This window comes from Lagopus muta, chromosome 1 (assembly GCF_023343835.1).
Source record: "Lagopus muta isolate bLagMut1 chromosome 1, bLagMut1 primary, whole genome shotgun sequence".
NCBI lineage: Eukaryota > Metazoa > Chordata > Aves > Galliformes > Phasianidae > Lagopus > Lagopus muta.
Window position 1 is genome coordinate 143,499,524 of NC_064433.1, and position 26,522 is coordinate 143,526,045.

At 38.1% G+C, this 26,522-nt stretch overlaps 1 protein-coding gene across 2 annotated transcripts in view; it reads left to right on the plus strand.

Annotated features, from left to right (window-relative positions):
* Positions 1-26,252, plus strand: part of STK24 (serine/threonine kinase 24) — a 56,651-nt gene extending 30,399 nt beyond the window's left edge. For both annotated transcript variants that reach the window (XM_048933204.1, XM_048933203.1), the window contains exons 3-11: positions 7,792-7,848; positions 10,945-11,053; positions 11,158-11,315; positions 15,408-15,593; positions 16,679-16,824; positions 18,954-19,077; positions 20,961-21,029; positions 22,361-22,497; positions 23,943-26,252. In XM_048933204.1, coding sequence (XP_048789161.1) covers positions 7,813-7,848; positions 10,945-11,053; positions 11,158-11,315; positions 15,408-15,593; positions 16,679-16,824; positions 18,954-19,077; positions 20,961-21,029; positions 22,361-22,497; positions 23,943-23,979 — 1,002 coding nt within the window. In that variant the 5' untranslated portion in view covers positions 7,792-7,812 and the 3' untranslated portion in view covers positions 23,980-26,252. The remainder of the gene's footprint in view (positions 1-7,791; positions 7,849-10,944; positions 11,054-11,157; positions 11,316-15,407; positions 15,594-16,678; positions 16,825-18,953; positions 19,078-20,960; positions 21,030-22,360; positions 22,498-23,942) is intronic.
* Positions 26,253-26,522: the final 270 nt, after the last annotated feature.

Genomic DNA, 26,522 nt, shown 5'->3' on the forward strand with positions numbered 1-26,522 from the left:
GACTTCACATCCCGTTTGCAAAGCGGGCACTGTGGCCTGGTGCTCGTCCACCGCTGGATGCAGGGAAGGCAGAACTGGTGGCAGCACGGCATGGCGTATGCCGCGCTGTCCCAGTTGTCCAGGCACACGGGGCAGCGGGTGTCTAATGCTGCCTCCATGCTTCCACCAGTTGCGGTGGGCCAGGGGGAGCGGGAGATGGCAACGCGCTCCCCAGCACTGGCGCTGCAGCAGCAGGTGTCACGCTGGAAGAGGACAAGAGGCATTAGTCACACAGCGGCCTGGGACGGGTCCCTCAAGGTGTCCCCCCCCGCCACCAGTCCCCGTGCCGCCTACCTATGCTTCTGCAGGCGCCTCTGTAGGCTGTCCCGTCTGCCTGCTCAAGCAGGGTCGGGGTAAAGAACAGATGGCTCTGAGACGGCCGCTGGGAGCTGCGCGAACAGCACCCAGAGCACGTTCCAGCACCAAAGCTCGCCCTTTGCACACTCCGGTCCTCGCACACACGCTCGGTCGGAAGCCAGGCACGAACTGGTGGGCTGAGCCGCTGCACCCGCAGCAAAGCCAGCGTGCACTATGGAGTCACAATCTGTTGCCTGGAGATGTCTCCAAGCATGGCTTGGCCAAGCTGTTGGGCGTCACCTTCATTTGACCTTCGCCTGGAGACATCACTGCCCATGTCACAGTGATGCACGAGTTCCTGGGCTTTTCCCAGTGCCCCCGCCCACTCCCTTCCCCACATCTCGTGTACTTGGCGTTGCTGTCTCATACCTGTCACCAGGGCCGTAGCCACATCGTCCCACGAGCCCCATCAGGACACTGGCCATGGCACGCAGCCCCACGCACATACGGCGAGGGGATTTATTCAATAAAAGTTCATGTTTCTCTCTGCTAGTTGGGCTTGATGATCTTAGAGGTCTTTTGCAACGCTAACGATTCTATGATTTAACACATGAGCAAATTGAGTGCCCACGGTGTTTGTTGTCCAGTGCAAATAATTTTATTTTGTGATCAGTAATTTCTATCTTTTGTCCCGTCCGTTTCATTTGTCAAAAGAGTTATTAATCCCGTTGATTGATCCAGTGGTTATCTTTGATGTCGGAGGCAATCCATGCGTCACTAGCCTTGTTCTCTCATGAAATGGTTTCTTCTGTTCTTCTGAGTCAACCTCTGATGTTGTGCATGCCATCTGACATTCAGGTTCCTTAGGCATGGTTATCTGTAGGTAACACGGCAGGTAGTGGTTGTTGGTTGTTTCGTTTTTTTGTGTTTTAGTGAGATCGGATGACAGGAAGAAGCAACGTTCCCTTTGATAAAACAATACAGCAACGTGTAGAAGCCTGTGTTGTGACGTGAGGTGGAATTAGGTGGGAGAACATTAGCAGAAGAGCATATTGTCGGCGGAGAATTTTAGTGAAGGATTGAGTGAATGAGCAAAGTGCGTATGCTTCTTCGGGAGCGTTGGAATGCTGGTGGAATTCTCGATTCTGTAGTGAGGCCTTTCCACTGTGCGCCTTGGCCACCCCCCTTCAATGTTCGCAGTTCTGATTATACTTAGATCCCAATGGTACTTGTGCATAATATTTATAACTAGTCGCTTGAATTGAGGATGTGGAGTAGAGCTGTATGTATTTGTTGTCAAAACCACGTGTTTGCTTAGTAGCGTCAGTATCCGTGTTGTACTGCTGATGAGCCCTGTGTTTACAAATGGTACCTGTTGTACTGCTGTTCTGAGCATCTGGAAATGTATGTCAGCTAATAACTGGAAGGACTGGAAGTATTAACGTGTTTCAAAGTTCAAATTCTATTACTTTGATGTAGTAGGTGCCTTCTATCTGACAGCCAAAACTATTTTTAATTATGTGTCATCTTCTTTCCTGAGAGTTTAAGCTCTAGGGTACAGTGTTCTGGAGGTCTTCATGCTCATACTGTACACTTTTCCAGATTTGAGGGGATTGTTGACATTTGTTGCTTGTGAAATGGTTTCAGCTTGTCTGAGGGAATCAAGTGCCACAAATAGGTAAATGCTATTTCTTGTTGCTGACTCAATGCAACATTTATGGAATCCTTTTTTTTTTTCTTTTTTTTTTTTTACATTTCCTGATTGATCTGTGCATTATTGTTGCATAGGAGCTCACAGACGAGTTGATTAGGATTCTAATGCCTGGCAGGGCATGACTACTCTTCATTTTATGTAACAAAACCGGGGCTTACAGTTGGCGCAGCACATGAGATCCACTGTCACTGAATCCTGCTTGTTAAATCATCTATCTCAGAAACAGCAAGTGTTTGAGAAAACTCTTCTTGGTACAGATGTCAGACTTACCTTGGTGGTTTTAATTGAGAAGTTAACAAAAGGCAAATCTCCACGTGGAGTGTAACAGCTTGTAGAAGGAATGCAATTTAGAGAGGTTATCCTATTGTATGTGTTGTGTGTCTTAAGGTACTTCTAATCTGTTTTCTTTTGCTGGAGAATCGGTATGAAAATAAATACTGAAGTTGTACCTGTGCTGAAATATGTCTGTCCTTCTGACCTGTATCACTTTTGCACATGAAAGTTAAACTGAGTTTTTTATTGAACAAAACATCTGTTGGTCAGTGAATACCAGTTTTGTAACTATCTTGTCTTTCCCAGGTTAGTTGAGGTCCTTCTGTTCAGGCTGTTTTGTCTCTGCATTCCAGTACTGTGGTTTTTTCTACTAATCCAGTGATAGTTAAGTTGAACTTTTAGTATATGTAGATCGACTTAAGCTAGTTCTTATTTTTGTTAGCAATTTCTAGCTTGTGTTTCTTTTGATCTGTGATCAATGACATTGGAACGTTTGTGAATACTGATTCTGAGTAGAATGTGCAGATGGTTTGTTTCCAGAGCAAAACAAGCCTTCAGGGTATTTATAGATAACTATTATCCTATTGCTAATTACATACCGTGAATTTAAAGTAGAAAATATTCTTTCTTGTCTCACTTAGAATACAGAGAGGTGCTCGCTGTTATATTGTTTTCCAACTGCATTGATTGACTTTTTTTTTCTCCAGGGGTCAGTATTGGGGTGGGTCCTGTTTAATGTCTTTATTGATGATCTGGATGGGAGGGTTGAGTGCACCCTCAGTGAGTTTGCAGATGACCCCACACTGGGAGGAAGTATTGATCTGCCTAAGAGTAGGAAGAGGGATCTGGATGAGCTGCATCAATGGGCTGAAGCCAATTGTATGAACTTCAACAAAGCCAAGTGCCATCTACTGCGCTTTGGTCACAACTTCATGTTGTTCCATGCTGCATGCTTGGAACAGAGTTGCTGGAAAACTGGTCAAAGGAAAAGGTTCTGGTGGTGTTAGTTGACAGCTGGATGAATGTGAGCCAGCAGTGTGCCTGGGTAGCCTTGAAGGCCTGGCTTGTATGAGAAATAGTGTTGTCAGCAAGAGCAGGGAGGTGATCATCCCTCAGTACTTGGCATTGTTGAGGCCACACATAGAGTAGTACTATGTTCAGTTTTGGGCCCCTCACAACAAGAAAGGCCCTGGAGCGTATTCAGAGAAGGGTAGGAAGGCTGGTGGAGGGTGTGGAGCACAAGTCTTATGAGGAGCGACTGAGCTGAGATTGTTTAGTCTGGAGAAGAGGAAGCTCAGGGAAGACCTCACTGCTCTCTACAACTTCCTGAAAGGAGGTTGTGCTGAAGTGACGTTCAGTGTCTTTTCTTCTGTAACTAGAGGTAGGACAAGAGGGAATGGCTTAGAATTGTGCCAGGAGAGGTTCTGGTGGGTATTAGGAGAAACTTCTTCTCAAAAAGAATGATCAGGTATTGGAAAGGGCTGCCCAGAGTGGTGGTGGAATCACCATCCCTCGAGGTGTCCAAGAAATGTATAGGTGTGGCACTGAGGGACATAGTGGGCATGGTGGGGGTGGGTTGATGGTTGAACTAGATGACATTAAGTGGTCTTTTCCAACCTTTAGTCACAGAGTCATAGAACCATAGAGTCATTCTTTCTTCTAAGAATCAGCTGAATTCTGAAATGCTGTATAAGTCAGCTGGTGCTTTCACTTCCAGTCCTTCTGATCCTTTTCATTTATGGCTCTGTATTATCTTATCCTCGGTGATCCTGCCTTCCCTCAAGAAAGGTAATTTAGGTACTTTTGTTACACCTGGGCTTGATTATATAAAGTCAATCTCTTTTTTTTAATATCGCACTCCAAAGAAATGTGTGTGTACGTTCTTACAGCTAGATGAATAAATAAAAACACAAGCTCTCTGAAGCTAGGCCTCTCTGTGTTTATTAAATGTTTTATTAACTTCATAATGACTCATAAAGAAACATTTTAATTTTGATTGTGTGTTTCTGTGTATTTATGCTCCGATTTCTGCTAAAATCAGCCTTTGGATCTCTGGAGGGAGATTTTTTTTGGTGAATAACTGTGTGCTTAGGACAGAAATGGATGGTCCATGATTTCACATGGTAGGAGATGTTCTTTACCTGCTGTGCCTGCACTCATTTTACAAGTCATTTCATGCTGTTACGGTAAATGAATGGTGAATTCTTCATCAGAGATACTGCTATTGTAAGGTCTTTGTCTGGTTTCAGAGTTAAAGTCAAACTAAAAGAACAAACTAGTTTGGTAAGGATTTATAAAAATTCTATCTTTCTGTAACAAAGCTTCTTTTAGATTCCAAAGCTGCTCTATTCCTCAGTTTCATGGCATGTGAGGAAAACCTCTTTTGCTACTGTGAAGAAGGGAATGTACAGTGTGCCTTCATTAGTGCGCTCATTTAGAGAAGAAGTAATACTAAATTTGGATTGCTGACTCACCATGGCTCCACTGTACCTGGGAGTCAAATGAATGCTTTGTTGGGACTGAGGCTTGAAATAAGAAAATTAATCTTCAGATCTTAAAATTGAACAATTAATGTTCTTAGTCTGAGTATGTAAGTGTAGTTTCTTTTTGAAAATGAAGTGATTTTGTGTAATATATAATTATTAATCTAGACTATAGAAGAAAATGTAGTGATGTTGGTGTTTTGCAAAAGGAAAAACGGGGAATATGTACTAAAGAATGAAAGAAGTGCATGCAAAAAAAAAAGGAATTTCTGCAGCTTTAAAAAGGAAAGTGGCAGTAGGATAAGGAATGTCTGAAAGGAAGGACCAGGAGAAGGGAGATGTGTTGCTCTAGTCACGTTGAAGTGAATTGACAGTGGTGCTCTACTTGGGGGTTGTCATCGGTGCAGAGCATTAAATAAGTGTATTCAGGCTACTGGCTCTAAAATTAAAATATGCATTAAGCAGTTTATGTAAACTTTCACCAAAAGTGATTTTTTTAATTTTTATTTTTATTTTCTTTGTTAACCAATTTGTGTAGATCAAAGATTTTCAGCTGGAGCTAGTCAAAGGGGATAGTAAGATTCTTTACAGCAATTTCATCTATTTGAATATATTACAGGAATGATGAAGACTTGAAAAATAGATAAATTTGAAGTTGAGCAGAAATCCTGTGGCAAGGGGGAGACTGAACTACAGAGAATCAAAGATCCCTTTTAAAGCTACAAAAATAAAAAAATGCTGTTATTGTAATAAGTTGCTATTACTGAGCTTCAAACTGGGATATCGATACAGTTGTGGAAATGCAATTAGGACAAACATACATTTTCCTGAGTTTTTGATATATTTTACAATGTAGTATTCCTTGTTTTTCTGGATTCATGGCTATTGTATTGTAAATTTAGACGTGTACCCCCAAGCAGCTGGTGATGGTTTCAGTAACAAATGAAAAGGATGGTCAATGATTAAAAAACTGATGTTTGTAATTCATGGTTGTATAACTTTGTGTTACGTGACTGTGTAACTACATAATTCAAATTATATTCATTTTTTAAGAAGTATTTTATTCTACTTCTAGGTTTCTGATTTGCAGCTTAAGTAACTATTCTGAAGCTGAAGAACTTACTGTCCGGTTTTGCCAACAATTAAGAAAAATTGTCATATCTTAATGAGAGTTGTTATTTCTCTAAATCCACAGCATAACTGAAATAGTAGAAAAATAGTGATATGTCTTGTTTTGACTTCTTTCCCTTTTTTGAGAGGATCAAGGATTTCCTTTGCCCTACCTTTTTGTTTCCCACCCCAGTTTTCAGTTGAAATATAAAGTAGTAATACAGATGATGCGTTTTTTTTTTTTAACTTAAATTATTATTACATGTATGTTTGCAGGCTCATAAAATTGAAATATTCAAAGCATTTCTCACTACTTTGGAAAGCAAGTTTTCAGGTGGAAACGTGTATATAATGTATGTAATTTTATGTATGTAATAATTTTGATTGGGCTTAGGAAGATTTCTGAAGGTAAAGTGACTTACTGGAAGGCACCACTCGATGCCTTGTTCTGGAACTGTCAGAACATGGAGTATTTAAGGCACAATCTGAAAAACTCTTACTAGCAGAGTGCATTTTTCAGGACTGTTAAGGGACTCTTTCATGGTGGGCAGTAGTTCTCTGGACATCTGTGGTATCTGCAGAAAGCGTTATCCAAATGCTTTATGTAGATAAGATAGATTGTATTTTAGAGTTACTTTTTTTCCCCTAAAAAGTGTGTTCCAGTTCTTTTAGAATATTTTTAACAAGATTGTATGCTAGTCGAAAAGTATTAGTTGACTCCTGAAGAGCAAGTATCTGAATTGAGTTGGATCTGTGTAAAAGATAGTACATGATGTTGGAACTCTAATTTAACATCTTACCTAATAATGGTACGATTTGTGACATATATTAGATCCAGGAACATTAGTGGAGAAAACTTGCCTGTATTCTTCATTAGATCAGAGACAGAAAAGTGAGGAATTACCTTTCCAAAAAATGAAGCAATGTAGGGAAGTGAATAATGAGTCTTACATGAAATTCAGTCTAGGCACAGTCAAGTTAGTAAAGAAAATGTTTAGCTGTATTTGTGTGAATATAGTCAATGAAATCAAGACATTTTATAGTAAGGAAAGGAAACATGATTTGTGTGATGTAATTTTGAATCTGAATGTCTGTCATGAGGATTTTTAAATGTAGGAGTTTATTCTGCTCCTTTTTCATTGAGTGTCCCGTGTCTTTTTCCTATCTCAGAAATTACTTTGCTAATTGTACTAAAGAAAGTCATAAGAACAACTAGGTGAGCAGCTATTGGGACTTAATAATTTATTCAGAGCTTCAGAATGATTGTCCAGTCTTGGTTCTAGTCTTCCATTTCCCAGTTCTGAGGTTTTGACCATTGGATTAGATGCTCAAGATGTTCTAGTATGCTTTCAGCATAAAGGCAGGAGTTGTTCTGCTGCATCACTCCTTGGCAGGGATTAAAGAGAAATTTCTTCCTACCTTGATACAATCTGTATTAGAATAGTACTAGTAGCAGACAGCAGGGCAGGTTCCATGATAAGAACTGGAGCATGCACCAGTTATTTAGAAGTAATTAACTTGTAATGTTCTGTAACCTGTAATGCTCTTACCTGGTGGTAAATGTGAATTAGCTTTCCTCTTGTTGATTGAGATTAAGAGTTTTAACTTTTTTTGTTATTATTTTAGCACACATGGTTGTGTCAACAGCTTGTGGTAGATAAAGTTAATTCCTCAGCAGAAAGGACTAAAAATTTTATGATTTCTTAAAGAATAATCTAGAAGTGCTTTAGAGGAACAGCTAAACATTATTGGTGTTACAAAAGTTTGGATTCTTTTGCAAGAAGAACGGAATGATTCTCATTTTGACTTACCAGTCATTTGACTTACCATTTTTTAAAAAACATAATATGTTTTTTGTTGGTTTCTGTTTTGCAGGATACAAAGTTATGGATAATAATGGAATATCTGGGTGGAGGCTCTGCACTCGATCTAGTGAGTAAATAATATATGATTTTTGTTGATACAGAATTATTTCCTTCAGTTATAACTCAATGCAGTAGTGCATCATTGGTCTGTGATAGTTTGTTGTAACAATAACAGAAAGTTAATGGTCTTACAACTGTGAGATTATAACTTTTTATGTTGGAAGGTAGTGTAACCAGGTGCCTTAAATAAAATCTTTTAATTTGGATTTTTTAGTAAAGAAGAAAAAGCATTTGTCAATCTCAGGAAAAGATTATTTTCCATGTGACACAATGGATTATTTCTAGAGATGGAAATGAACTAAGAAACAGCATTGAAATTGTGACCTAAACATCTTGGGGTGCTGATCTTCAGTTAGTTGTGGAATGTAAGAGGCTGAAAACAGTATTTTTTGTCTCTTTATTCTGTTAGCACAACTCCTCATGGTCATGCTAAGAAAGAAAAGAAAAAAAAACAAAACAACATAACACTTTCAAGTTGTACATTTCAATGAGGCAAATCCATTACATTTCTCTTCCCCCAAGGAGTTTTATATAGAATCCTGCAAGGGAATCTGTTTAACAAAGAGAGTTTATAGAGATAATGGTTAGAGATATTTGGAAGACGAGGTTGATTGCACCACCTAAGTTAACAAAGAATTATCCGATTTTGAATGATAATTCAAGAAGTTAGCTGCATATTACATTTTATTTGGCTAGATTCTGACAATTCACTTCAGCCATTAAAAAAGGGTTCATGAAAATTGCATGCCATCTTGTATTTGTTGTAGACTTTAAAAATTGCATTATAAATACAAGAATGCATGTTTGAGGTATGTGAAAATTGTTATTCCTGCTTAGACTTGACTGTTCCTATAGCATAGTTTGTTGTCATCGGAGGCAACTAAAAAATGTGGTGAAAGAATAAGGGCTGATGTTATGGAATTCTGCTTGTGATATTCTGAAAATAGGAGGAGGGTTGACTAAATGCAGACTTGCTGCAATTCAGCTGCCATGTTTACGCTGTGATTACTTTTCTGAACTCATTTCTACTTTTAGTTTCCATGTCCTCTAAGTATTCTTCAGGAATATTCTAAGGAATTCTGTGGTTATGTAGAAATGGATAACGTTCCTGATAAAGATACACTGAAAGAAAAATAAAATTATTTGTTGTCCAGACAAATAACAAAAAAGTGACTAGACACTGCTTTTGTAACTTGATGCTATAAAAAGGCGTAGAAAGAAAACATGTACTCAAATTTTCTTTATATTTTTTTTAATCCTACTCATTGACCTGTGTGATGATCACTTACTTATCTGTAAGTTGTTGCCTAGGATAGTACAAATTTTGCCATGGAACTGACATCATCATGTAAGAGTTTGTACTTAAAGCGTCTTGTGTGTGCTTCATCCATCTTGAGTTCATGTTCTGCTGCATGTTTCCTTAACTCTAACGTGTACATCATGGTTCTCAGTTGAAATCTGGTGTGAGAACTGGTTTCCTTTATCATGTTTCTGAGCATGAGGTAAGATTGAATGGGGACCTTGAATTCCATGGTTGAAGTGTACACGTGACATGTTAGCCTTGTGCCTTTTTTGCTTGAATATCACAGAATGGTTTGCATTGGAAGGGATCTCAAAGCCCACCCAGCTCCAACCCCATGCTGTGGGCAAGGCTGCCAACCACCAGATCAGGCTGCCCAGGGCGCCATTCAGCCTGGCCTTGAGTGCCTCCTAGGATGGGGCATCCACAACTTCTTTGGGCAATGAGGTCTCCCTGGAGACTTCCTCAGGCTGAACAAGACCAGCTCACAGTGGCATTTTTCAAAGTCACACCTTACAAGAGAAAGTGCATGTTATGCAATTATGCATACATTAGTTTTCAATTTTGATATGTTTGTGACAAGAGGACAAGCACTAATATTCTCAGTCACATTCTGTTTTCACAACTTCCTGCCCACTTGGGATAACCTCTTTTGTCAGATGTTCACTTACCACTTTTAGATGTGCTATATCATGTTGCCAACTCTTGAACTGTCATTTACAGCCTAGCGGAAGCAAAGCCCTGAGAATATCTTTGTGGGCCACGGAGAGTGGCAGTACATATGCTTGTTTATTGCTCTCAAGAACAAATCTTCCTGTATAAATGTTAGGTTGGCTGAGGTAATATCGATGCTGAGATGAATAATTTATAAGGATGAAGTTTTCAAAGCTAAACAAAAGCAAAAAAGAATGAAGGTAAGGCTACCAAAATACGACAAATAGTATGTTGTCAGCATCGTAAGAAATCTTACCTCTTCTCCTGCCTACTAGCTGAGGTTTGTAGTAGTATTATTTGTACTAATCTTTCTCTGAAATGCTTTTCAATGGCTGCTCTTGTTGGGTAGACTATAATACTGGAGTAGAAGTCACACAGAGCAGAGCTCAGCGCTGCCCACTCCCCATTTTGAGTATTTGCAAATTGTCAGAGTTTCAGTTTTGATCTCTCACAGTTCCCCTACTAGCTAGGAAGCTTCCTTTAGGTAGTGACCTTTCTGATGATTTGCAGATCCATACCTTCAGTTTTGTATGAAAAAAGAACTTATTCAGTGCTTTGTCAGGATAGTGGTTTGAGTTGTATTTTGGACAGCTTCACAAAATCTCATCTGACATAGTGATGTGATATTTGATAGATGTAGCATCTTCAGTGCCTTTGTTTCCTTCTCAGGCTTTTGAGATTTGGGCCCATATAGGCCTGTAGGTTTGCCCATCTAAGTTCAGCGTGATCTTAAGAAAGTTTGCAGTGGAGATGCTTTTCAAACCACGTGTATCTATGACACGACCACAACAAAGCAATAACTTTTAACCGTGCCTTTGTGGAGCCTTTGACAAACTTCTAAAAGCATTTTGGAGAAGTATTTCTTTATTGGTCATAAAACAACTTAGTTTAGAACTGTAGTGGGTTTATTTTTTTTGTTTGCTTGCAGATAACCTTTGTTGTATCTCATGTTACAAAGTTAGCAAATGGGAAGTTTTAAAGTATGCCAGAATGAATAATTTCTTTTATACTCAGTTCTGTTTCTGGTCTCTTCATTTCTCCTTTCATAAATGCATACACACACACATAAATATTTCTTTTGTTTCCTAGTTAGAACCTGGCTCACTTGATGAAACCCAGATTGCAACAATACTGAGGGAGATACTCAAAGGTCTTGATTACCTACATTCAGAAAAGAAAATCCACAGAGATATTAAAGGTAAACTGTTCTTGTTTTCTAGTAGTGTTTGAAGAGCTCATGAAGTATAAATGAAGACCCTTGCAGAATCAAATCTCTTAATTTCAACTCTTTCCTTACTCTAGCGGCTAATGTATTGCTATCTGAACAAGGAGAAGTAAAACTAGCAGATTTTGGAGTAGCAGGACAACTAACAGATACACAAATAAAGAGGAATACCTTTGTGGGAACACCATTTTGGATGGCACCTGAAGTAATAAAGCAATCTGCTTATGATTCAAAGGTGAGAGATGTATTTCAGTTTTGCTGATCATTGTAATAAAGATTAAGGTCTTTGATTTGGCATTTTTATCATTCCTCTTAATATTATGGGCAGTTGGTGGGTTTCCTGAGCATGGCCTGCCCTATGTTATCAGCATAATTTGTGCAAGGACTGATATTCCAGTATATTGATTTCCAATGTTAACATTTTCAGATATTAACGTACAGTTACATCTCATCTGTATCCAAATATATTTATTTGGATACTAGAATTAAACATTCTAGTAAACAATTATTAGAATTGAAGACACAAACTTTTGAGGAATTTCCTCATGTGAAACACTCAAAATATTTTTGGTTAAAAGTTTATTTTTTGTCTTCTCATTATTTTAACATTCATTTTGACATTCATTACACTTTAAAACTACTGTGACAGTTTAATATAGCATTATTTTTTATTTTTTAGGAAGTATGCTATGCGAATATATTTCAGTAATATCTCTATCTTTTGTTAAGGACACTGTACTATTTTAATTCAGGATTTAGCAAATGCATACAATTTATGTATTTATGTTAAAATATGTGAATGTTGACAATTCAACTCGCAGGTTATGTTCCTCATATTGTAGTTTCAAGGTAAGGTGGGGCTTTTGGACTGCATTAAGTATATTCTGATACGCCATGTGCTTCTCACACGGGATTTGCTCATTCTGTTTTTACTCAGTTCAGTCCCATTTTCTAACTGTTGTATTATTTTTATCTCAGACCATGTATTAGTAATTATATTTACAAGGCACTCTAATACTTGTGTCTAGTCGCAGAAGATAATAGTTTTGAAATGGATAGTGAAGTTTCAGCGCCTTCTGTTGGACAGGAAATAATGATTCACATCCATATATTTGAGAGCATAATATTTCCAGATATATTCTGTAAGTTAGCTGTAATATTTGCACTTTAAAGAGTTAAGTAGCTAGTCTGAGAACAGTACTTGATGGCAGAAAATTAAACTTCATTTTTCATTTTCTCTTGAAGTTTGCTTTTAAGGCCCAAGTAATCCATAGAGATAATAAAAATCTGACTGCTATGGGAAATCAGCCATTGGAAAAGCAGTGAAAAGTCAAACCATGACTGTAATAGTTCTGTTAAAATTATGACCTGTTTCATTATTTTATTTCCTGCTTTGTATTTATCTTTCCCCATATCATGTATTTCATTTTTTCCACATTAAATCTTTGATTTAATGTCCACATAAGATCGTTCCTTCCTGTCTAATTTCTCTAGTTTTGTCAATTCTTATTTCTTCATGTTTTTGATGCCTTTCTTCATCTGAAAGTCATCTTCTTTTACTTGCTTTAGTTTTCCCATAACTAGTTCTCTGTCCTCTCTACTATGTTGTTTCTAATAGAAACAATTAAGTATTTAATTTAATTTTTTTCCTTGCACTAAACCTGTTTCTTTCAACTATAGGAGTTTCGAAGTCAGACTAAACTTTACTCATTAGAACAAGAAAAAGAAATTCTTTATGCCAGTAGTGCAGAGAACGAATTCCCAACTCCCATTTGAACTTGGAAGAGTAATTTTTGTTCAGGATTTAAAACTGTAAAAATTTTGATGTGGGGTAAACGTAATGATGGAAGGTTGTTTGAATGATTGGGATGATTCATCCCAAAGACCACTTGACATTGTCCCCCCACATTTGGAGAAGTGTTTTGCACATGTTGTGCCTGAAGTTTGCTTGTCACAGACAAGCAGGTCCTGGAAATGCATAGATGGATACACATGAAGTCAGTACTTGCATCTGTTGCATCTGTTTTGATATTCTTTCTCAGGAGACAGTACAATTCCAGAGAGAATTTGTTTTAATATTCTTGATGCTTCCCACAGGAAGCTGCAACTTCAAAGAGCTATTGTGTGGGCTGGGTTTGTTGGACTTTGTTGTTCACTTGCAGTGGGGAAAGATCACTTCAAGTAGAATGCATTAGATACCTAAGGGACATGGACGAAAGAAGTATGCACACATACACACAGACATATATGAACTTGTTTCACATAAATATGTGCATGTATATACATGCTGCCTCTGGGACTGAAAGTCTGACAGAAGAATGTTATCCATTTTTATGATTATAACACATTTCTTTTCAGAAACAGGGATTTAGAATAAGGTGGAAATAATGCTCAGTTGCTAACATGAGGAATTCTCTTTGCAGGCGACATTTTTCTTCCATAACCAAGAAAAGATTTCCTGTCAGAGGAAAGTTATTCACAGTTAGACTCAGGCTTGAGGAGAGCTTAGCTGATAAAGCTGTTATTAAGAAAAATGGAACTTGGAGCTTATTTATATATGTAATTCTCTGTGTTCAATTTGAGACTTTTTGTTATTTATGAAATATGTGATTAAAGTATATATGCAGCCCTAGACAGTTCCTCCTCACTAACTACAACACAGGCAAGCCATAAGGTTGGATACCACGAGTTAGAGGGGACCTGCTCTGATAGAGAAGCAGCGGTTTAGTGGTCTTGGAGGTCTTTTCCAACTTTAATGATTCTGTGCTTCAATGAGTGGGCATGATGGGGATGGGTTGATGGTTGGACTAGATGATGGTCATCATTTTCCAATCTTAATGATTCTGTGATTCTGTAACTGTATTGATAAATGAAGACTTTATCTAGCACCTGGAAATATATCTGTTTTTGGCACAGCAGTGTTCCAAATGCTGTTTGGAAATCAAGTCAGGCACTGAAATCACTTGAGAACTGTACTTGAGGATAAGTCTGTTCCACTTTTGCTTCAGAAGAAACAGGAAAATCAAAACATGCTTATTTTTAAATGGTACCTTATCATTGGTTGGAAGAGCGATTTGTGATTTGTTTTTCCTATCCTGTTTTTCCGAGGAGTTTATTCACCCGTTCTTTTGATTTCTGTCTCTGTTTTGTTCATAGAATCATAGGATCCTTACAGTAGGAAGGGACCTTTAAAGGTCATCTAGTCCAATTCCCCTGCAGTGAAGGGGGGCATGCACAGCTAGATCAGGCTGCTCAGGGCCTGATCTGACCGTGCCTTGAACATCTCCGGGAACAGAGCATTAACCACATCCATAGACAACTTTTCCAGTGCCTCACCTCTCTCACTGTATTCAGCAAAACACTAAGTATTAGGATCCATTATTTCAGGCAGATTTGGCAGTAGGATTTGGATCTGGGGAGTCTGTGTTCCCTGGAACAAGTAGACCATTTTGGCAATGAAAACCTGCAAAACAAATATATGTAAATAATCCTACCTAACAAACCAGTATGTGTACGGTCACATCCAGTAACAATATGGATTCAGCTCATCACTGAAGTTAAATGCTAGGAATCTTAACGCTGATCTCAGCAGTATGATTTGATTTATCTTTCTAACATGACAGTGAGCCTTTGGATTTGCATTGTCTTTGTGTATGACTTAGAGAAGTTTCATTTAGATGAAGCCATCTTGGCTGTCAGGAGCTTTACCAGGAAAATCAGGTAGAAAAGCATTTCCCGTGTTTCAGAAGCTGGGACCAAGTACTTTGACCATGTGTTTAACTGGTTGTAATCTTGAGTTGAAAAAGTTGAATAATACTGTTCTAGACCATGTTTCTCTAGTCCATGAATAAAAATGATATATAAGATGATGTTAAACCCCAGAAAGAAATGCATTCTAATTTGTTCCATTTCTTAAAGTTGTACTGGTTGATGCCTAATGAAGAAAAACCTTTTCTGCATGTTTTGACATCTTTTATTCCAGTATCATTTCCTGCCTTGGATTTGAATGATTTGAATTGGAAACTTCAATATGGTTAGGTGCTGGTTTGTAATACCTTTACCACTATATTTAAAAAGATTTGTTTCAAAATCAGTTGTAACTGATGTAAGTTTGTTAGCTCTAATAATAAGAGCTGCTTTATGCCGTAGCATAAAAGCAACTGATAAGCTCCGTGTCCTTTGCTTTATGTAATTAACCACATGATGAGACCATTTTTACAAGAAAAGTTTAATGAAGTGATTTACAATAAAGATACAAAATCTCTCTTTGAAATCAATATTGTTTCCTCTTTCTCTGACGCAATCATAACAGGATTGTTTCTTGCAGGCAGATATCTGGTCATTAGGCATAACAGCCATAGAACTTGCAAAAGGAGAGCCACCTCATTCAGAATTGCATCCAATGAAAGTTTTGTTCCTCATCCCTAAGAATAATCCACCAACGTTGGAAGGAAACTTCAGTAAATCCCTCAAAGAGTTTGTTGAAGCCTGCTTGAACAAGGACCCGAGCTTTGTGAGTTCCAGCATCTTTCAGTATGTTGTTGGGAACTTGACTGGTTTACGTCAGTTCTTTATGGGAAAACTTGTTTACAGGAGTTTAAAGGAAGCACCTGTATCAGTGATTTATAGGGAAAGATCTAACTAGAACCTTCATTGTGCTCTTTTAAGATTCAATTACTTTTTTCTTTATTGGTAACAATAATATTTATTTGCAATTGTGTTTTTTAAAAGTAAGCAAACTGTAATCTTACTTCATTATCTTTCCTGAGATTAACAGTATTGATCATAACCAGCATGCAGGCAATTTTTTTGTGTGTGTTCTTCCAATTTAACAAATTACGTCCAGAAGTCTCTACATTATCAAAGCACTGGAATCCATTATGCAAGCACAATACTTCCACATTTTTAAGTTATTTTTTCCTTTGCTTTTTTGCTATTTCATTTTAAAATATCCTTTGCCTTTATTTGTTCTAGAGAAAAGATTTGTCTGATTTCTGCTGGTTGAATGTTTTTCAGTTGTTTCTTTAAACATGGGTAACTGTATGTTACTTTTGGAGACTTTTCAAGGTCCAGGTGCTTTTTTTCTAGATTTTATAAATAGATCACATTTAATTTTTTTTTAACCCGTTCTTTTTTACTTGAAGAGATTTTTGCTGTGTCTAATCTTAATGCCGAAACTGGATTAAAAGGGAGTGATTTTCTTGTGGACTTTTTTTTTAACCCTTGAGCAGTAGGTCTGTAAAGCACTGCACAAACAAGTCAGAAATCTTCCAGATGGAGACAGCAATTCTCATAACCACAGGGATGTTAGAAAATTCTGCTGTGAGTGAAGACCCAGGCTCCCCATGATTTCAGCATCAAAGGAAGACAAGTTAATATATTGTTTGATACTTAGGAAGAGTTTTATCATTTAGTTTCTACATAAGAATAGACACAGTTCCACTTCTCTAGAATATCAGGTAGGAATCTTATTTGTAGACACTGTCTGTCTTTGTAAGTGCTCGTTTGCATCAAGTCTGGTCTAGTTTTCTTAACCTTCTTACAGTGAGTGATTTTAACACTTTCAAATGCAGTAATTTTTTATTTTTATTTTTTAAGAGACCTACTGCAAAGGAGCTCTTAAAACACAAATTCATTTTACGAAATGCCAAGAAAATTTCCTACCTGACTGAGCTTATTGATAGGCACAAGAGGTGGAAGTCTGAACAAAGTCATGATGACTCCAGCTCAGATGACTCAGATACGTAAGTCGAATGAATTTTTAAAATCTTTATTCTAGCACATAATTTTTAGCATGTATATTCCTGTGCTCTGTTGTTTAATTACAGCTTTTCGGGTTAGCAGCCATGGTAAGCTTATGAAATATTGATTTAAATGTTGTGAGGGATTTTATGCAAATAACTTTATAACTGAAAGCAATTCTGGCTCATTCTGTACAATATTCTCTTCTATGTAGAGTCTAGGGTCCTTCCTGGACATAAGGCTGACTATGCTCCTGTCATGTCAGCAAAAGCTGGATCTCACCCTGCACAACCAGGTTTCAGTGTACATATATACACTGTGCTATGTGTGCATATGGCCATCTGAGGAGGGGTGCTGTCTCCTTGGTGGCAGGTTGGCCTTGATTTTGGCATCTGCAGTAAGCAAGCAGAAGCATATCCTTGTATATAGGAAAGGGTTAGTGGAATAATGCTTCCATGGTCATAGGGTTTTGAGAGCATGAGGCCTAGTGTCTTTATGAGATAAATATCCTTCTAAGAAGGTTAGGCTACTATAGCATGTCTGTCATTAAAGTTCAGATTTTTAGAGTGCTGTGATTTTCCCCTTCTGTTTTTAACTTCTGTCTGTGAAATTTGATGGAACTGCTTAATATGTTAAAGAATTAGTTTCCTTAGGAAATCGAGTTAAAAATAGTTATGACTGTGCTAATAAGTTAACGTTGTTATTCTCAAATACTTAGCCATCATCAGATTGCAGACCTTCTAAAATGAAATGAAGGGATTGCTACTGTTTATTCATGAGATGGTTCAACTTCTAATTATAATTTAGCAAGCGAGCTATTCTCTGCAGTTCCAGTCTCTGTGCTAATGGCAAACATCAGCTGGATTGAGATTTCTTGGCTAATGTATCAGATGTAGGTTTGTCTTATATTATTAATGTCTTGATTCCTTCCAGTGATTACAGTTCCAATCCTGATACGGAAGCTGAATTACTGGTGCTAAAACTGATCTGAGATCAGTTGCTAACTGAAGCAGCAGGTTGTAGTTCATTTCTCCTGTGGAATATGAGACCAGCTTCGATGGCTTGGCACAGGAGCTAAAGTAGTTCTTGAGTGCTTATGAGATGATTGAATTCTTTGTCTAAGCTTGTTTTCCTTTCTGCTTCCACAGCAGGTGATAAAAAGATGAATTGATGTGGCATGCTGATCCAATGGAATGCTAACTTTCCAAATTGATAACTCTCTACAACTAATGCATACACAGAAAGTAATTTACTTCTTTCAGTGACAGCCAGAAGTTCTATGTGATTTCGAGCAGAAATGTTCAAAGTTTTTATTACAGTAATTACATTGTTTTTGGCTTGGTATGGTACTTGGAATACTTTTTGTATGGCGGCCAGAAGACACTCTTTTAATTGCTGGTGGTTTTCTTGTAGATCACTCTTAATTCACAGATCATAACTTAGAGATCTGTAACAGGGAGAAATGAAATGTAATTCTGTGACTGGTTAGCATCAGCATAAATGTTTTTGTTCTCTCAACCTATCAGGAGTTAGAGAATATAGTTTCTTTTAATATGCCATCCACTAAAAGCAGGCAAAGGATTTATTTGTGCTGAAGTAGTTTGTTAAATCCATACTGTATCCCTACATGGCTAGCCTTTTTTTTTTATTTATTGGGAAGAAATTTGCCTTCATAGTGGGAGTGAACTGACTTTCACAAAGGTATTCTAAGCTAGAGTCTTAACTATTTTAGTAGGAAAAAAAAAAAAATAAAAGTGGATTATTTTTCTTCTATTCACTAATAATTTGAGATAATATACTGAAGCCAGTTTTTGGTTAGAAATGATACATTCCACATTACTTGCTTATGTAACTTGGGAAGTTATTTTCAATCTTTCATGCTTCTCTTTTTTTTTTAAAAAAAAAGTTAATTTAAATTTACTGGAGTATTTTAGTTTCATTTTCTAAATAAAAGTTTTCAATTTCTCAAAAAATAATTGCATTATCTTTCACACTTGTCTTGATGCTCATTAGCACATGCAATAGAATCCTGTTTTTGGTCATCAGTGAAGGTTTTGTGACCAACATGTATGTTGAATGAGCACAGGCAATCAGGTGTAGGTAATAAAACTTGTTTTTCCTTTCCTCAAAGTGAACCAGATGGCCAGGCTTCAGGTGGGAGTGACTCAGGAGAATGGATCTTCACAATAAGAGAAAAAGATCCCAAGAATCTAGAGAATGGAGCAGCCCAGCCTTTGGAGTTGCAAAGAAATAAGGTGCTTAATGTGTTGATAGTATTATACAAGGAGATAGCTCTTACTTTTAATTCAGTGAAATGATTCAGTATTTTTTCACAGGTCTATTTGTTACATATCTTTGACAGCATTTGAATTGTAAAATTTCAGAACTTCTGTTGAAAATGTGTGCTCTACAACTGCTTTGCCAAAACATTTTGAGTAGATCTTAAAGTTTGGGTATTCGGTAAATGTGTCTTTTTTCTGTGGCTTGTGATGTGTATAAATGCTATTGCCAAAACACTGGGGGAAGACCAGATAGTATTTTATTTTCCAATTTTTCTTTTGACTGGGTGAACTTAAACCTATTGTGTGAGAGACATTGAATATTGGAGTGTGTAGGATTTGCTGAATTTGACTTCATAGGATTGGTAGGAAGAGCAAGTGTAGAGTCTTACACCTGAAAAGGAATAACTGCATGCATTAGTACAGGTTAGGGGCTAAGCTGCTGGAGAGGAGCTCTGCAGAGAAGGAGCTGGGTGTCCTGGTAGACAACAGGTTGGCCATGAGCCAGCAGTGTGCCCTTGTGGCCAAGAAGTCCAGTGGTACCCGGGGGTGCATTATAAAGTGTGTGGCCAGCAGGTCGAGGGAGGTGATCCTCCCCCTCTTTGCCCTGGTGAAATCACATCTGGGGTACTGTGTTCTGTTCTGGCTGCCCAGTTCAAAAAAGGCAGTGAACTACTAGAAATAGTCCAGCAGAGGGCAACAAAGATGATGAGGAGCCCAGAGCATCTCCCTGATAGGGAAAGGCTGAGAGACCTGGGACTGTTCAGTCTGGAAAAGAGAAGGCTGAGAGGGGATCTGATCAACACCTATAAATATCTACTGGGTGGTTGGCAAGAGGATGGTAGTGCCTAACAACAGAACAAGGAGCAGGGAGTACAAACTGGAACACAGGGAGTTCTATCTGAAGATGAGGAAGAGCTTCTTCAGTGTGAGGGTGACAGAGCACTGGAGCAGGCTGCCCAGAGAACTTGCGGAGTCTCCTTCTCTGGAAATATTCAAAACCCACCTGGATGCTTTCCTGTAACCTACTCTAGGGAGCCTGCTTTAGCGAGAGTCCAGAGGAAGGCCACTAAGATGATCAGAGGGCTGGAGCACCTCTCCTATGAGGAAAGACTGAGGGAACTGGGCTTGTTTAGCTTGGAGAAGAGAAGGCTCTGGGGAGACCTCATTGTGGCCTTCCAGTACTTAAAAGGAGCGTATGAACAGGAGGGGAAGGGCTGTTTATGAGGGTGGATAGTGATAGGACAAGGGGGAATGGTCTTAAACTGAGACAGGGGAGGTTTAGGTTAGATATTGGGAGGAAGTTTTTCACACAGAGGGTGGTGACACACTGGAACAAGTTGCCCAAGGAGGCTGTGGATGCCCCATCCCTGGAGGCATTCAAGGCCAGGCTGGATGTGGCTCTGGGCAGCCTGGTCTGGTGGTTGGTGACCCTGCACACAGCAGGGGGGTTGAAACTGGATGATCATTGTGCTCCTTTTCAACCCAGGCCATTCTGTGATTCTATGATTCTATGACTAGATGATCTCCAGAGGTGCCTTCCAACCCCTATGGTTTTGTGATTTTTATATATATATATATATATATTTTTTTTTTTTTATTTTTTTTTTCCGCTGTAACTTGAAGTTTGCATGTATTCGAGGTGCCACACCCTCAAACTTTAGTTCAACCTCCAGTCTTCACAGTGTTTTGAAACAGTCTGTTGTTAAGATATTCTCCATATTTGTCTATGCTTAGAAACATTTGAAATATAGCATGTTTGAGCTATTTTCTCTTGTTTAATTAGAAACAGAAAGCAATGAAAGTGCTTCTTCTTGGAAATTAAATTCTTAAGAATCTTTTCTTCTTTTTCTTCTAAGGAAAAAGACATCCCCAAAAGGTCTGTATCTCAATGCCTGTCTACAGTTATATCCCCTTTATTTGCAGAGGTAAGATATTGCTTTAGATGTTACTCAGTTCTAGGATTTATGTCTCTGAAAAATGGAAACATATGAGGGAAGACAACGTATAGAGCTTGATTTGTTACACCTTTTGTTGCAGCTAAATTGACTTTATGTCATCAAAGCTTCCTCTTATCATTTTCTGTGTCATTCTATCTGTTTCAAATTTTAAATTCTTCTCTATTGCAGTATATGTGGAGCAGAGCAGCAAGAACTTAACATTTGAACTTCAGGGTTGAGAGCAGTATTTTGTTTCCATTCTCAATTTTGCCTTTTTGTATGTTTTGTTTTGTTTTCCCAGATACTTAAATAACTATCATATGAAAGGGAAGGTGGACATCTATGAAGATGTTATTTTAAAATGTTGATGGAACTTTGTTAAAGAAAAAGATAGTAACCCTTCCCTCTCACTCTATCTTTTCTGTGAAAGATTTTTATTCAAATAGTGTTTTCAGTCCTTGTAACTGTTACAGAAAGAATGTTAGAGAAACTGTTTTCCTAGAGAAAATGTCTTAATTTTGTTCTACTGAATAAAGTGGTGTTTCAGAGGATTATTACAGAGTTTTGCACGCTGCTTGGAAGGATGTTGAGTGCACAAAAGCCATTACATTTATTTAAAGGGGACAACCTCTGTATTATTTATTCCAAGTCCAGTATGAAATGAGCCTGTCATTCTGCTACGGAAACTGGAGGAATGCTTTGGGCAGGGATTTTTGCTATTTCCACTTCAGTGCTTTATGTGTTACTCACTTTCTTGCCTCTGTTTCAGACATTTCTTTCAACTTCCTACCTTCCCATCTCTAAAACATGTTCCAGGTTGCTCTGCATCTCCTTTAGGTCTTCCTTCTCCCTTTCTCATATTAAAGATGACGTGGGTCCTGCATCCAGTGCTTTCTGCTGTCCGCCCTCCATTTTTGTACCTTTATTTTTCATTTTCACTACTTCCATTGTTACATGTCCCCTAGAAATCACTGGGTTCTTATTATTTGTGTGTGTATTAAAGTGAATGTTTAAGCAACACAGCTTGAAACCAAACAGCTGCAGCTAAATAGTGCTTCCTTCTTGGGATAGCATCACAGTACTTGAATGAAAAGGATGTGTGAATGGCTGAAGTCTTGTGCAGAGAAATGACATCCCGATAACTGCTGCACAGGCCAACTTCTGGAAGAAAAAGGTCTTTAAGATGCAGGAATGAATAACAGAAGTCAAACCCTAACATTCTGAACACTGACAGTCCCTTTATACAATTTTTGCATTATACTGCTTATGGAAATATTATGAATATTATACTAATGTATCTCTTCCATTTTTTATTTCAGTTGAAAGAGAAAAGTGAAGCGTGTGGTGGTAACACGGATTCCATAGAAGAACTGAAGAAGGCTGTTTATTTAGCTGAAGAGGCTTGTCCAGGCATTGCAGATAACATGGTGTCACACCTTGTGCAGAGGCTTCAGAGGTAATGGAACAATTCACTAAGGATTACAGATCTTACTCTACAAGCACTACTAAATTGAAATGATGATTTCTATTTTGTTTGCAAGTGAAAAAACACTTGCCTGCTTTCCACTGTTTAAGAAACCCCAAGCACCTAACCGTATCAGCAGTTCTGATGTATAGCTTCAGGTGGTAGTTCATATGGACATTGATACTGTTGGTGTGCGTATTTTGTATCGCATGAGACTGGACAGCATTTTCTGTTTGCAGTTGTTGCAGGGGACTCTGACACTTTCCTTAGTACAGAGGATGTCGTGTGGCATTTCTGTGGTGCTGGAGGTAATCCTGCAGTCGTTACTTTTGCCACACCAGATGCTTCCTTAGCATTTTATTTTCCTCATGTTTCTGATTATGTGGACTACTGCTGTTTTTCTCAGCCATAATATCTTATTGTCACAAGGGAGGCAGATGATGCTTCCTCTTCTTTGAAAGAAAGAAACATTCATAGACAACGTCTGTTGGTGGGTCGTGTGTAGGTGAAGTTTCTCTTATGCCAAAGAAAAACCCAGTGTGTCAGCACACAAATGTTCCTTCAACAAAGTAAATAAATGAATGACAACAGTGGATGTTCCTTACAAATAAATTAGAACCATTCCACAGCTTAGTGGGTATTTTAGGAGATAGTCAACTTCTGAAAATATAGTTTGTCCTTATTTGAAAACTACAAGGAACTTGATGTTCTGCTGCATCATTCAGTCGTTTCTTGTATCCACTTGCAATATCCTCTCCACCTGTAAGTGAACTATTGAAAATGACTCTTCAACAACACATTTCTGTTGAGATTTTCATTCCTCCTATGATTGATTAAACCTGTATTTCCTAAGTCTGACTGTGTGGGTTTATTGGGAGCCTCAGAAGAGCTGCCCAATAAATTGAGTTGAGTCCATTTACCTTTTCTCTTCAGTTCTGATCTGTGATATGTTATAAAGTTATTTGAAAGTTTAATATGATTAAAATGCATCTTTTTCTTTTTATGATTTAAGAATCTATTTAGATTAAGAAATACAAGTTTCCTGCCCTAGCAGTATTTTGGAATGATTATGATGTAAATGTGCCAAGAAGGCTAAAATTGCTAAATTTTGCCCACATTATATAAAAATACTTTTTAATATAAAAATTATATAAATTATATAAAAATATACTGTATTATGTACTTCTCACTAACGTACTTGAATAGGAGTCGTTGCTGCTGTTAGAAAAGCAGCAGTGTTCTGATGAAGTGTATTTTACATACTGTTCAGATCTATGGCTTTTCTCTTTCAAGTGTAACAGTACTGATGGATGTCATTCTGGAAGGAGAAAGACCAGAACTTCAACAGCATGTAACAGAATAATAACTATTAATTGCTGCTTGTTGCATAAATTGGTCTGAAAGTCACAATAGAAACCATTTCTTATGCTCTTCAGATATTCACTAGCTGGAGGAAGTACTTCATCCTACTAAAGTACTCTTCTGCTGAGACAGCGGAGATGCCATGGTGTCTGCACTGAAGAAGTGAATCCTGATGTTGTTCTGCCCCTTAGTCACCGAAATATCCTCCGGTGAAAGGACATTCTTCAACATGCAAGAGTGGCAGTGAAGTCTCTCACATGGAGGCAGTCTTTTTTCAGCTCCTTAAAGCTATAGTTTTTTTTTAATGATAATGCACATATTCCAGGGAGGTGTCTTTTTGTAAAATCTGAGATGTATATTTAGGTTTGTGATAGAGAAATTGAAGATATTGAGAAACCTCAGGTATCTTGCTTTAAGAATTCCACTGGGAGATGGAATGTGTTTGTTGGAATTGTGTACAGATCTGTATATAATGTCTTTTTTTAACTGAAAGCCTTTCGACGTGCATAAGGAATCACTGTGTACAAAATGGTAAAGTGCTTCTGTAGATACTGTTAGTGGGGTAAATATTTGACAGGCCATAACTTGAGTATTGCCTTGCCTTTATTACATGTAAATCTCGAACCATGTGATAAGTGGATCTTGGGTTGATTTTTTTTTTGTATGTGAAGGATTTGCCATTGGGAGATAGGTAATCCTGTGCAATGGACCCTTCTATTCGTACCTCAAAGCAAAGACACAATTTTGCTCTGTTTCTCCGGTATTTCTTCCTTTTTATCGATTTTCAGAGTGTGATTTTCCAATTATGGTACTACTTCTGGTTGCTTTAAATTTAATACACCTTCTTTCTCAAAGCTTTAAATTTAAATTATTGTTTTTTTTTCCTGTAGGATGAGCTCTTTCATGACTTCAGTTTTAAATTGTGCCAATGCAAGTTCTGAACTTTATGTGTTCTTCAGTTTTAGTAATAGATATTCGTGAAGCTTGTCATGAAATTCAGATACACGCTTTTTTCCCACCTAAAACGTGTTTGAATGCTCACACAAATAAATTTTTATTACTTGCATATATTCTGAAATATTAAGGTGTTGGCTCTAAGATAGAGAGGCAAATGTTTCTCCTTTATGCCTGTTTTTATCATTTACAGCCAGTGTCTGGCAGCATGAATGAAAAATTACCCATTTATTCAGAGTTGGGTCTTGCTGCCTAAAGCTGTGAATCCCTTTACTGATGGATGTTGGACACAGAGGCAGCAAAACTGAGCCAGGAGGGCTGAATGCTGCCCTGTTACCTCCCAGAAAAAAGAAAATTTGGAACTCTAGAATTTGCAGTGTTATTCTGTAGGATAGCTGGTGAAGCTAAAATTTCCTTGGAAATAGTACCATCAGTTACACAGTTGATTAGGTGGCTTATTTTTTTTTAGCCTGCCAATATGACATTGAGTTTTGCCTTGGTTTCATTCACCAGGGCTCTTCAGGTGCTTGTGATTCTGTTTGCCTAGGTCTGATGAGGGGAATAAAAGAGGTGATTTTAGGTTTTAGACAGTCAGGCATCTTATGTGTTTAAATGTTTTATCATTATTATTTTTAATAAAGATACAAGCTTTGAAAGAAAGGATTAAAATAAATATGGGTATCTCGACTTGACGTCATACAAAAAGGACCCAGTCTCTATAAGTTCTCTGGGAGCTGGTGAGGGACTTCTCAGCACCAAGCTAGCTCTTACTGTATGCATATTAGTAGCCTTAATTATTAATGTAGTGATTTAACGGTGTTAGAAGAAGCTGCTAGGCTAACAGAGCTATGAAACTTCTGATCAAGTCGAAGCAACTGTTAAAAGAAATGGATATCTGTGCTCCCATTCATGTGGCCGTGTTCTTAGACGCAGTACGTCTGCCAACATAACGATGGCCTGCTTTTCCTTTGCAGCCAAGATGAATTGGACAGTGCATACATCTGAGCAGTGGTTTGTAGCTCTTCTTTGATCGAGATCATTGTACGTGTTGTTCTGTGTGCCCCGAGCGTGAAGGGTGCACTTGTGCCTGAGGAGATGAGTTCAGCTCTGTGAATCGTGCAGCTGAATGCAGGGCAATGGGAAATGCGCCTTCTTGCATCTCGGTGTTTGGCCACTCGGTAGATACACACCGTTATAGCATATGGGAATGAACTGTTGTATTGACATTCAGAATACAAACAGAAAAATGGAAGCGTGTTAAGCACTTAAGACTGAAGTTAGCTTACTTGGAGATGCGTGGAACTCAAGGATTCAGCAGGGATGTTAAATTTGTAGTGGAAGTTCAAGACTTTCTCAATCAGAAAATTGTACGAAGCTCTACGGTACGCTGTTATTTTTTTTTAAGAAGTAATAAATGCGTATATTTTTAAGTTGCATTTTTCTCGCATTCCAGAATTGTATGTTGAGGAAGTACTTCTCCATTTGAGTAGATTGCGGTGGAGTTTGCTGGGTGGGTGTCCCAGCTGGCTGAGGAGCCTAAGGAAGGGGAGGCATGCAGCAAGGCCTGCTGCCCAAAGGGGGCAGGGTGTTTGGGTACAGACGACACCTTGTTTATGGTAGAGATATGTATTTTTTTATGTAATATATAGATTATTTAAATATAACATATCCTAAACTGGGATTCACTGAAAAAGTGTGCT